The sequence below is a fragment of the Tachyglossus aculeatus genome, chromosome 14, assembly GCF_015852505.1.
Source record: "Tachyglossus aculeatus isolate mTacAcu1 chromosome 14, mTacAcu1.pri, whole genome shotgun sequence".
Taxonomy (NCBI): Eukaryota; Metazoa; Chordata; class Mammalia; order Monotremata; family Tachyglossidae; genus Tachyglossus; species Tachyglossus aculeatus.
Window position 1 is genome coordinate 58213411 of NC_052079.1, and position 12070 is coordinate 58225480.

The 12070-nt window shown below is 48.3% G+C and overlaps 1 protein-coding gene across 1 annotated transcript in view; it reads left to right on the forward strand.

Annotated features, from left to right (window-relative positions):
• The window catches only part of SMC1B (structural maintenance of chromosomes 1B), a 50372-nt gene that overhangs the window by 20661 nt on the left and 17641 nt on the right, over window positions 1-12070 (forward strand). Inside the window, exons 11-15 of the mRNA XM_038756355.1 lie at window positions 635-814; window positions 4155-4301; window positions 5874-6011; window positions 9840-9956; window positions 11421-11527. Of these exons, the coding sequence (XP_038612283.1) occupies window positions 635-814; window positions 4155-4301; window positions 5874-6011; window positions 9840-9956; window positions 11421-11527 (689 nt within the window). The remainder of the gene's footprint in view (window positions 1-634; window positions 815-4154; window positions 4302-5873; window positions 6012-9839; window positions 9957-11420; window positions 11528-12070) is intronic.

Genomic DNA, 12070 nt, shown 5'->3' on the forward strand with positions numbered 1-12070 from the left:
CTCACAGTCTTAATCCCCATTTTCTGAGAGAGGGAACTGAGTCCCAGAGAAGTGAAGTGATTTGCCCAAGGTCCCACAGCAGATAAGTGGTGGAGCCGGGATTAGAACCCAGGTCCCCTGAGTCCCAAGTCCCTGCTGTGTCCACGAGGCTTCGTCGCTTTCCTTTCCTGTGTGGTTGGGTGTCCCTGCACCCTGGAGTCAGGGGCCACTGGGCCAGGTCGCCTGGCCCACGTCGCCTCCCTCCCTCCCTTCCATCCTCACAGTGCAGGGGAGCAGTGTGGGGCCCAAGACTGCTTGGGGGAAGGAGCCGAGCCACCCCCGCTATCCGCCCCTGGAAGCCGGGATGCCTCAGACTGCCGCAGCTGGCGTGGCTGTCGGGGTCCCGGCCAAGGGCTGGCACGCTAGCCAGATTGACTTGGCCAGCTGGCGCCAAACCCGGTGCCTACCCGTGTCTTTTGTCTTCCTCGTGGCCTTGACTCACTACAGTCCGCAAGCTCTCAAATCACCTTGTGCGGTCGGCCTCCGCTAAGATAAAGGGACGTGAAGGAGTTGTCCATTTTGATGGCGTCCAGGTCGGGACGAGGTCTTGCATGTGAGCATCCTTCGTTCCTCAAACTCCCCGTTCGCTTTTCAGATCAAGCCAATCAATGAACGATTAAGGGAGATTAAAGGATGCAAAATGGTCATCGATGTTATTCAGACCCCGTCTCCCCAGCTGAAGAAGGTCATTCAGTTCGTCTGTGGCAACGGTCTCGTGTGTGAGACGGTGGAAGAAGCCAGGCGCATCGCATTCCACGGGCCGGAGAGGCTCAAAGTAAGAGACCACGGCCGCACCCCGCGGGTTTCTGCTTTTTCCACCGGGCGCACTGTCGGGACACTCGTCGGAGGCAATTTAAAATTTGATATATTCACAGATGTTTCCTAAAAAATCCATTCTGTTTAGGTGAGGGTCTTTTCCAACAAAATGTTCCAGCTTCGATTGGGTAATGCTTGTACATTTCTTGCTCCTCGTTATTGTAAAGTCATCAGACCCTTATTTTATTTTATTTTTAAATGGAATCGTTTTATAATGACCACAACTCTCCAAAGTGTAAGTAAACAATTTGGGTAGCATTCTGTAGTAGATCTAATTCTTCATTATTCAAATCCCTCACAGACCGGCCCGCTTGGGCCTTCTGCCCAGCATCTGCCCTCCAGCCCAGGAGCCGCTCCCAGCCACTAGTCCCTCCCCTCCAGCCTGCTAGTCCCTCCCTTCCAGACTGCTGGCCCCTCTGATAATGATAATAAATGCCATCATTAAGGCATTAAGGCCCCTCCCCACCATCTCACAAGCCCCTTTCCTCCAGCCCACTAGCCCCTCTCTTGCAGCCCACTAGTCCCTCCTCCCAGCCCCCTAGTCCCTCCCCTCCAGCCCACTAGCCCCTCCCCTTTGATACTAGCCCCTTCATTCCAGACCACTAGTCCCTCCCCTTCCAGGCAGCTAAGCACTTTTTAACTTTTGCTTGCCGACATAGGTCTCTCTGTTGGCTTTATTTCCCGCTAGTCATCCCAAAGCTCAAAGGATTCTCTCTGAGTACCTTTCCACCCCAAGCATCCAGCCCAAGTGGGAATTTGGGAATGGGGCACTGGCCCCCAGCAGTCGATCAGTCAATCAGTAGTCATTTATCGAGCGCTTCGTTATGGGTAGATGAACGTGTCTGCTAATTCTGTTGTATTGTACTCTCCCAAACTCCTAGTACAGTGCTCTGTACATAGTAAACACTCAATAAATACCATTGATTGATTGATTGAAGAGCACTCTACTAGGCGCTTGGGAGAGTACAGTATAACAGGGCTGGTCACCTCCGCACACTTGCAGTGATGTCTCGTTGGGGTAGGGTCCGTTTGGGGACTAGGGAAGGGGCCTCCCTCTCCCCCCTGCCATGGGAACCCCTGAAAGCACCCCTGGAATTCTGGAGGGTGAGTCAGACCAAAGAATAAGAAGGACAAGGAGGAGGAGGAGGAAAAGAAGAAGAAAAGAAGAATACGTCCAGCATTGCCACCTTTCCCCCCAGCCTGTCCCTCTAAACTTGAAGCTCGTTGTGGGTAGGGAATGCATCTACCCACTCTGCTGTATCAGACTCTCCCAAAGCACTAAGTACAGTGCTTTGCCCACAATAAGCACTCAATAAATACCATTGATGGATGTACTGATTGATCAGGGAACATCTCTGCCAACTCTCTTTTATTGCACTCGCAAGCGCTCAGGACGGTGCTCTGTGCAAAGTGCTCAATAAATGTGATTGATTGATTCCCAGAAGAAAGGAACTCTAAAGGGAGCAGTTATCAAGAGAACTCTCCCAAACAGTGGACTGGGGAAACCCTGTCTCCCGGGATGAATGGTGACATCTTCTGGTTTTCCCTCTGGCAGTGATGTGTCTTGATTTCCCTCTTCCCTCCTTGCTTTCCTGTCGTTCTGCTCCTGCGGTTTGATCTCTCCCAACTGTGCCTCACCCCAGCTCCCTTGGCTGTCAACCTCATCACTCTTCCTGAAATAGTAAGATCTTTCTGGTTCTTGAATTCTGGGTGGACCCCTGGGGTGGGTACTGGACTCTTGTAGTAATAAAAATAATAATAATTCTGGTATTTGTTAAGCGCTCACAATGTGCCAGGCACTGGGGTGGGTACAAGCAAATTGGGCTGGACACAGTCCCTGTCCCACCTGGAGCTCACAGTCTCAGTCCCCATTTTACAGATGAGGTAACTGAAGCCCAGAGAAGCGAAGTGATTTGCCCAAAATCACACGGCAGACAAGTGAAGGAGCCTGGATTAGAACCCATGACCTTCTGATTCCCAGGCCCATGCTGTAGCCACTATACTGTCGTTGGGCAGGGATTGTCTCTGTTTGTTGCCAAACTGTACTTTCCAAGCACTTAGTACAGTGCTCTGCACACAGTAAGCGCTCAATAAATAACGACGGAATGAGTGAATACCATGCCGTATTGTTTCTGTTATCAGGGAACAGCTGTCGTCGGTGATTTATCCTTTTTGGGGGGTCATATGAGCAGGACCTCATCTTGGAATGTGGCAATCCAGAGACACACTTCGGCATTTGCCTGGTTCAGGCACTGCATCTCTGACATGGGGTTCCCTACAGAAGTGATGCATTAGGAAATTGAACTAGCTATAAGTATACAAGGTCAAGGCATCCTCCTTAAGACAGAACATTAGCAACACACAAACCTCATTCCTCTCTGGAAGAACAGAAATGCCCTTCTTGCAAGTAATGATATAGGGCACCCCTTAATGGAAATCTGTAGTCTTGTTCCATGTTAGAGAGATGCTAGCGATTTCTTCCAAACACTTAGTACAATGCTCTGCACACAGTAAGCATTAATAAATGCCTATGGTTGATTGACTTGTATTTCTCCTAGCCATGTTGCAGAGTAGGGTGGTGACAGAATCTTGAAGCTTTCTGCCTCCTTTTTAGTAGGATGTTGCAGACTTCAAATAGATCATCATCATCAATCGTATTTATTGAGCGCTTACTATGTGCAGAGCACTGTACTAAGCGCTTGGGAAGTACAAATTGGCAACATATAGAGACAGTCCCTACCCAACAGTGGGCTCACAGTCTAAAAGGGGGAGACAGAGAACAAAACCAAACATACTAACAAAATAAAATAAATAGAATAGATATGTACAAATAAAATAAATAAATAAATGAATAGAGTAATAAATATGTACAAACATATGTACATATATACAGGTGCTGTGGGGAAGGGAAGGAGGTAAGATGGGGGGGATGGAGAGGGGGATCTGAAAGCTGTTTTGGTTCTAAGGAAGAAATATGCAGTATGAATTCCAGTTTATTAATACTCAGCACAAGAGGGGATTTCCTCTCTGTTTCTGGTGGTCATTGTAAACTGGATTTAGCAAAATCCCTGCTTTGGCCTGATTTGTCTGTTGCCAGTATTTTGCTGGAGGGACATTCATCTTCTCAGAATCTATTCTTACAAAAACTAAAAGCTCTGTTGAATTCAACTGATTGATATTTTTGCTGTGGCAATCAGCGGTGAAAATTGCTATATTCCAGGGTCGGGCACGCTTTCTTGTTTTTCTGTACAGTGTTCATGTCAGGAATCTTAGCAGTTCCAATATCTTTTCCATTTCAGACTGTGGCTCTTGATGGAACGTTGTTTTTGAAATCTGGGGTCATTTCCGGAGGGTCAAGTGATTTAAAATATAAAGCGAGATGCTGGGATGAAAAGGAAATGAACACGCTAAAAGAGAGAAGAGACCAACTAATTATGGAACTAAAGGTAGGTCAACTCGACCAAAATTGAAAAGGAAGAGAAGAAGAGGCTTTCTTATCAAACTGGTGAACTTTTGCCAATTTACGATTCGCCAAATTGGCTTTCTCTAGAAAAGGTGCCAACTGTGGCATCCCAATCTGACTGTATGAAGTCAGGAGGAGAGTGAGTGGTTAAGATTCCCCAGTATGTTGGTCCTGGAGAGCGGTGGGAGGAGACTTATTTCCACCGACCTGAGCACTCATATCTTATGTATTTTTGACTTCCCCAGTGACATCTGCCTCCCCAATTCGAGTAGAAGCTCTCTGTGGGCAGGAAACACGACATTTTGTTATTCCGTACTCCTCAAGCATCTAGTATCATACACTGCACCAAATAGGCTCTCCCTAAATACTCCCATGACTACTACTGGATTTGGGGTTGGTATGGTGAGGGCAGCCGTTGAAAGAAACAATCACAACCAGAAATAAAACCCTCCCTCTACTTTTTCCATAGCTTAGGGGTTTGCTCTTCTTGGCAAGCCCTTTTGTGGTTGACTGTTTTGATTTATTGAGCTTCTGAGTTGCTTGGACCTTATTAGCAAAGGTTCTACAATTCCAAATGAGAATTTGAGCATTATAGGATAAAACTCTTAATTGGCCAATCAGTGGTACTTAGTGAGTGCTTACTGGGTGCAGAGCACTGTGCTAAGTGCTTGGGAGATGGCGACACAATAAGAATTGGTAGTTATGTTCCCTGCCCACAACGACAGACAACTTTTTTGGTGCTTTTTTGTGGGTTTTGTGGAGAAAAGAAGTTCAAAACATCTGTAGGTTTAACAAGTATAGACACCGTCAAAGACTCCTTGTGAATATTTCCACCTAATCTTCAGATTGTAGTCATAATTAATCATTCTGTAAGGTAGATGCTCAAACACATTGGTCATTTTCTCCAGGGCTCTGCTCCTCCGCCCCCCATAGATCAGGCACCTGGGGAGGGAAATTGGAGGGTGCTTAATGGCAAGATAAAATGGAGAGGTTAATCGTTATTATTATGGCATGTGTTAAACCCGTACTATGTGTCGAGCTCTGTTCTAAGTGCTAGGGTAGGCACAAGATAATCAGGTTTTTTGTTTGCTGTGTTATGGTATTCTGTAAGGGCTTGCTCTATGCCAGACCTTTTAGTAAGTCCTGGGGTCTTGTCTCTTGTTTTATGCTGTCGAGTCATCTCCGACCCATTGCAACGCCATGGACAGATCTCTCCCAGAAAGCCCCACCTCCATCTGCAGTCGTTCTAGCAGTGGCTCCATAGAGTAGGTACAAGCTAATCAGCCACACTGGGGCTCACAGTCTTAATCCCCATTTTACAGATGAGGCAACTGAGGCCCAGAGAAGTGAAATGAGTTGCCCGAGGTCACACATCAGACAATTGGCATCCAGGATTCGAACCCAGGTCCTTCTGACTCCCAGGCTTGTGCTCTGTTTGCTAGGCCGTGCTACTTCATTGTCCTGCGTGGGGCTGCCAGAATAATGCCCCTCATTAGAGCTAGATTGATTTGGATTGGTCTTAACCCTCCTGTGCCCTCTCCCCCCAACCCCTTAGGAACTGATGAAGGTAAAACGGAAGGAGGTGGATCTGAAACAAATCCAGACACAGTTCCAAGGGACTCAGACAAGACTCAGGTATTCCCAGGGTGAACTAGAGACAGTTCGGAAGAAACACCTTGCTAACTTCTACAAGGTAAGTCCGAGAGAAGAACACTTCTTCATTTCTTTCAAGTTTGGGTTCATTAAAGGCCCTTTCTTTTCTCTCTAAAAACTGCACATCTTCTGGAAACCACATCAGTGAGGTACATGAAGTGTGAAGTCTGATTCTCAAAACCTGAAACATAGCAGCCTTTAGATTGGCTTTTCATTAGCTTATTATAAATTCGCTGTAAAAGTCAAACAAAGCACGTAAGCGCAGCTGGTTTAGTCAGGAGTTGGTTTGGGCTGGGGTTTTATCTGTCATTTTGTCGATAGTGGGATCGTATATTTTACAAATCTTTAATCTCAGAAGTAGCCTGATAAAGCTTTTGGAAAAAACTGACCTAGAGCTACTCTGCTTTCCATTAAGCCCCGTCTGTTTAGGGGACCCTCCCCCCGAAAAATAATTGCAGGTTCAGGAGCTGGTAATATTGGAGTGAAACCCAACCATAGCCAGTGAGACACCGTCCAGTCGAAAGTTGGGCACCTAGGGGCCAGAAGGGATGTAGTGAGAGCGGGCTCAACTCCAGCCTCAAAGGAGCCACAGAGGGGAAATAATAATAATAATAATAATGCTGGTATTTGTTAAGCGCTTACTATGTGCAAAGCACTGTTCTAAGCACTGGGGGGAACACAAGGATATGAGGTTGTCCCATGTGGGGCTCACAGTCTTAATCCCCATTTTACAGATGAGGGACCTGAGGCACGGAGGTCACTGCCTTCCTCTCCCACCTCGCATGTTCAGGCAGTTTTCCCTGCATTGCCGTAATATTAGCAATCATGACTATGATATTTTTAACCGCTTACTATGCAATAATAATAATGATAATTATGGTATTTGTTAAGTGCTTGCAATGCACCAGGCACTGTTCTAAGCACTGGGTAATATACAAGGTAATTAGGTCACAGTGAGCCCCCCGCAGGACAACCTGATCACCTTGTACTTCCCAAGCGCTTAGTACAGTGCTCTGCACACAGTAAGCGCTCAATAAATACGATTGATTGATTGTAACCTCCCCAGTGCTTAAAACAGTGCTTTGCACATAGTAAGCGCTTAATAAATGCCATCATTAATCCCCATTTTACAGATGAGGGAACTGAAGCACAGAGAAGTTAAGTGACTTGCCCAAGGTCATACAGCAGACGTGTGGCGGAGCTGGGATTAGAACCCAAGTTTTCTGACTTCCAAGCCTGGGCTGTTTCCACTAGGCCATGCTGCTTCTCATATACTACGTGCCAAGCACCACACCAAGGACTTGGGTAGATACAGAGTAATTGGGTCGGACACGGTCCCTGGCCCACATGGGGTTCACAGCCGAAGGAGGAGGGGAAGAGGCCCTGAATCCTCATTGGCAAAACGGGCATAGAGAAGTTAAGCAACTTGCCCAAAGCCACAAAGCAGAACGCAGGATTAGAACCACAACTGGGGAAACAGCAGGCCTTGGAATCAGAGAACTTGGGTTCTAATCCTGATTCTGCCACTTGTCTGCTGTGTGACCTTGGAAAAGTCACTTTACTTCTCCATACCTCAGTTTCCTCATCTGTAAAATGGGGAGTGAGACTGTGAGCCCCATGTGGGACAAGGACTGTGTCCAACCTGATCTGCTTGTATCCATCCCAGTGCTTAGTACAGTGCAAGGCACAGAGTAAGCGCTTAACAAATACCACAATTATTAATTATTATTATTACCCCAGCGCCTAGAGCAGTGTTTGACACACAGTAAGCGCTTAACAAGGACCATAAAAAAAAGACCTAGGTCATCTGACTCAGAAGCCCATGCTCTTGCCATTGGGCTACACTGCTTCCTGGCCATCCACCATTGCCTGTCCATGATAGGGATTCCTTGCTCACTCACAGGGAGACATCCTCCGAGGTACTTCCTCCAGTGCCCTCTGGGAATTCCCTTCCCACTTCCTGCACTCAAGCCCTGGGAATGCTCCCTCCATTATTTCCCTCCCTGGAGCCCGCACCCATTCCTGCTCACTGTGGGGCGGGAAGTTCCCACATCCCAACCCCGACCCAGGACCAGAACCCTGAGCTGGAAGGGGTTCTGGCTAGCACAGAAGGAGGGGAGCAGGTTTTTGCGGCCACGTGTCCTCCAGTGAAAAGCACAAGATTGCAGGAGCCATACCAGGCCCAGAACCCGCAGAGACGGGTGACAGTTTGTGGATTCTAGTGGACTCTGGTTCCGCTGGCTGTCCAGTTAGGGCTGTCAGGGCTGGCCCCCCCTGACAGCCTGGCCTGATCTGGGCTCTCCTCTCCTCCAGGCAGCAGCAAACTCGGCCATGGGCCGTCCTGCCCGGCTGCCCCCAGCCTCCGCTCCCACCTCCTGTCCTGTAACTTTGACCCCACGCTGCCTCTGGGTCCTCCACAACTTGCCCCTCTGCCCCCCCACCCCGTTCCCTGTTTCTGCTCTTGCCCAAGGCCCACTGCCACCACCGCCAGCACCCAAAAGATAGACAATAATAATAATAATAATAATGATGGCATTTATTAAGCGCTTACTATGTGCAAAGCACTGTTCTAAGTGCTGGGGAGGTTACAAGGTGATCAGGTTGTCCCAAGTGGGGCTCACAGTCTTAATCCCCATTTGACAGATGAGGTAACTGAGGCACAGAGAAGTGAAGTGACTTGCCCAAAGTCACACAGCTGACAAGTGGCAGAGTTGGGATTTGAACCCATGACCTCTGACTCCAAAGCGCGGGCTCTTTCCACTGAGCCACGCTGCTTCTCAAACTCACTCAAACTCGAACTCAGACAAGCCTCCGCCGGCAAGGCCCTGATGGAACCGGCAGACACTCTGACAATGTGTGCCCCCCAACCTTCCCATCGCGCCCCCCCACCCACACAGCTCTCTCTGGAAAATCTAAACGAGGCTGATCCCTGCTCCAGGCTGGGCTGCTTCTCTGGCCTCCTTCCCTACCCCCGCCTCAAGCTCGAGGAACGTCGAGTGCCTTGAAAAAAAAATCAACACCTTTTCTAGGAATAGGACCAGATCCCTGCAGTCGCACATTGAAAAGTGATCCGTTCTTTACCTTGGGGCTAACTTAGAATTCCCAAGGAGTAAGAGGGAGAAAGGGGGTGCTCCCTCGGAGCCCGCCGTCCTCCAAGGAGCTCTCGGCCCGGCCAGCGCTCTCTAAAGAAAGGTTGGCTCGTTATGGGCAGGGAATGGGTTTGCTGGGTCTGCCGTATCATACTCTTTCGAGCCCTTAAAATGGTGCTCTGCACGTAGTAAGCGCTTGATAAATATCATTGATTGAGGGAAGGGAAGCTCAGGGTTCAGGGGAGGAATGGGGAGATGCGAGAGGAGATGGTTTCTTTAGGGCACTGGTTCCTGCTGGCTCGGCATTAATCTCCTGTATCTGGGCCTACAACGCACATGCTTTTAGAGTGCTTGGGAATCCGGCCTCTCCCATTTCTGGCTCCTCCTACCCAAGCCCATTAGATGGTAGCTACCAGAGAGTGAGACAGCAGGGGTGGGGAGACCATAGGCCCCCGGCTGCTTTTGCGCACTTCCACCTCCCCCCCATCTTGCTTCCTACCTGTTGGTTTGACTACTTCCTCTTCCCGCTGGTTCTGTGGCTTCCCTCCTCCTCCCTTCCCCACTCCCCCCCGTTTCATCTTCCTGAGCACATGTGCCTTGTGTAACTCGCTCTGGTAGTCTTCTACTCCCCTCCCACTCCCCTTCTGGCCCAGTTCCCCCCCACCCACAACTCCCTCTTCCCCACAGCCCCCAAGCGAGCCCAAAGAAGAGGCCCAATAAGAAGTAGGCGATTCCAAAGGCCGTTGATACATAAAAATCATCTGGTCCTTCTTGTTTAGGAACAATCACAGCTGGAAAGCGAATTATTAAATATTAAGTCCCAGCTTGCCATGCTGAACGAAGGAGTTCTAGAAAGGAAGAAAAGGATTGAAGGATTCCAGAAGGAAATTGATAAGGTGACAAGTGTCATGTTGTGTATGTGTTCGAACAGTTTGGTGGGATCGTGGATCAGGGGCCTTTACGGTTGAACTATGGCTGGAGGCCAGATTTGGAAATATATGTTTTTTCCCCCTTGGTGACCACTGAGCTGTATAAATTCTTGGATTGTTGTTTTCACCCTGGCACGCTAAGCGCATTTTTAGAGGCTTCTCAGACATTTTGTATTGAATTCACCATTTTGGCCCAGCAAGGCAAAACACGGCTCGTGCTGTGGGTGAATTGTTCTTCCCATCCCTCCCTTCACCTCTTAACCCTGCTGCAGGGAAGCTGCCGAGAACCGGAGACAGAAAGGCTGTCCCCGTGCCCACCCCCTCCCCCACCGCGTGCAATGCCTCCTGTCTGCAGTATGCATTCAGTAAATAGCATTGATTGAGGCCCACAAAGAATAACAGAGAGCAATTGGCTTTACCAGCGTGTAATCCTGGGGTGGCAGAAGGGTGGGTTTCAGCTCAGTGGCTCACCCCTGGGCTCCTGGACCCACAGGGGAAAGACTGGGAGCGTTTCCTGATGCCTGGCATTGGCAGCTGGTCCCCTGGATTTCCAGTGAAGTCAGCTAGGCTAGAGCTGCGGCGGGCCTCTGTCCCATCAAAAGATTCCCAGGGACATCCCCTCCTCACTACTCACTAGCCTGTCCAAGTAGTCTTCTAGCCAGGATGACTAGCTCTACTCTCTTTCACCCCAGGCTTCCCCATGCTGGTTTTTTGCCTTGGCTGCACAACAGAAACTGCTAGAAAAAGAAGAAACAAACTGAGCTGTCTCCGTTCCCACTTTTGTATTTATATTGACGTCTGTCTCCTCCTCCTCTAGACTGGAAACCCGTTGTGGGGAGGGAACGGGTCTGCTTCTGTTATATTCTACTCTGCCAAGCACTAGTACAGTGTTCTGCGCACAAGAAGTGTTCAGTAATTCTTGGACCAAATGGAACAAGTTTATCTGAACTGCCAATTCGTAGTGGAAGGGATTGGATCAAAGTCCGGAGTCATTGAACAGGTTTCATTTGCCCGTATACGGGATTGCGATGTCCGGGGTTTTCTCATTGTCACTGAGACCAGGTTCATCTCTCCGTCTTCCTCTGTCCCCACCTGGCCATTTGGGGCCCGGGTGGGCAGGTGGGCCTCACTTCATCATTTGGGGGGGTTGATTTTTGTGTGCTTGGCTGGGGCTCACTCCCAGATCTTTTTACCTCTGCATTAAAGACCCTTCTGGGGTGACCTTAATATGTAGCCCAAAAGCTTGGAAAAGGATTCATCAGCTAAATGATTTGATAAAGTTATATTAAAATCACCCTCGACTATAAGGTCATTGTGAGCGGAGAATGTGTCTGCTTATTGTGGTATCATACTTTCCCAAGCACTTAGTAAAATGCTTTGCACACAGTAAGCACTCAATAAACACGATTGAATGAATGAATGAATTTGCAGGTGGAAGATGAAATATTCCAGGAATTCTGTGAAGAAATTGGTGTGAGGAATATTCGTGAATATGAAAGGAAACATTTGAAGAAGCAGCAAGAGTTTGACAAAAAGAGGTAGATTTTTACTCAACAGCATATAGTTTCTCTAGAGCTAACACAGAATAATTGGATGTCCTTGCCTCCCAGGGCCTCTAGTGTTTTTGTTTGTTTGTTTTTAATCAGTGTGTCACTGTGGAATCGGGTGGTGATAAGGTGTCAGCATGCTTTGTTTCCCCTCTCCAGTCCCCTCCCCTGCTTTTTAATTTCAGATTGTGAAACCCCGCAGCCCCCTCCCTCACTCCCCTCCCCAAGGGGACAGGTACCATGTCCAATTCCCAGCTCTTAATTAGTTTTCTGCACAAAATAAGCATTCACTAACAATCAATCAATGCTATTTATTGAGTACTTACTATCTGAAGAGCACTGTACTTAGTGCTCGGGAGAATACAGTACAACAGTCTGTAGACATGTTCCCTGCCCACAAAGAGCTTACAGTCAATAAATATTACTATTACTGCTATTAGTCTTTTCTCTTTTTGAAAGGGCAGGCATAGAGAGCATCATCCGTCAGCTACTTATGTCTCTGAGCATTTTTGAAAGCCCCAGTTCTAGTGATTG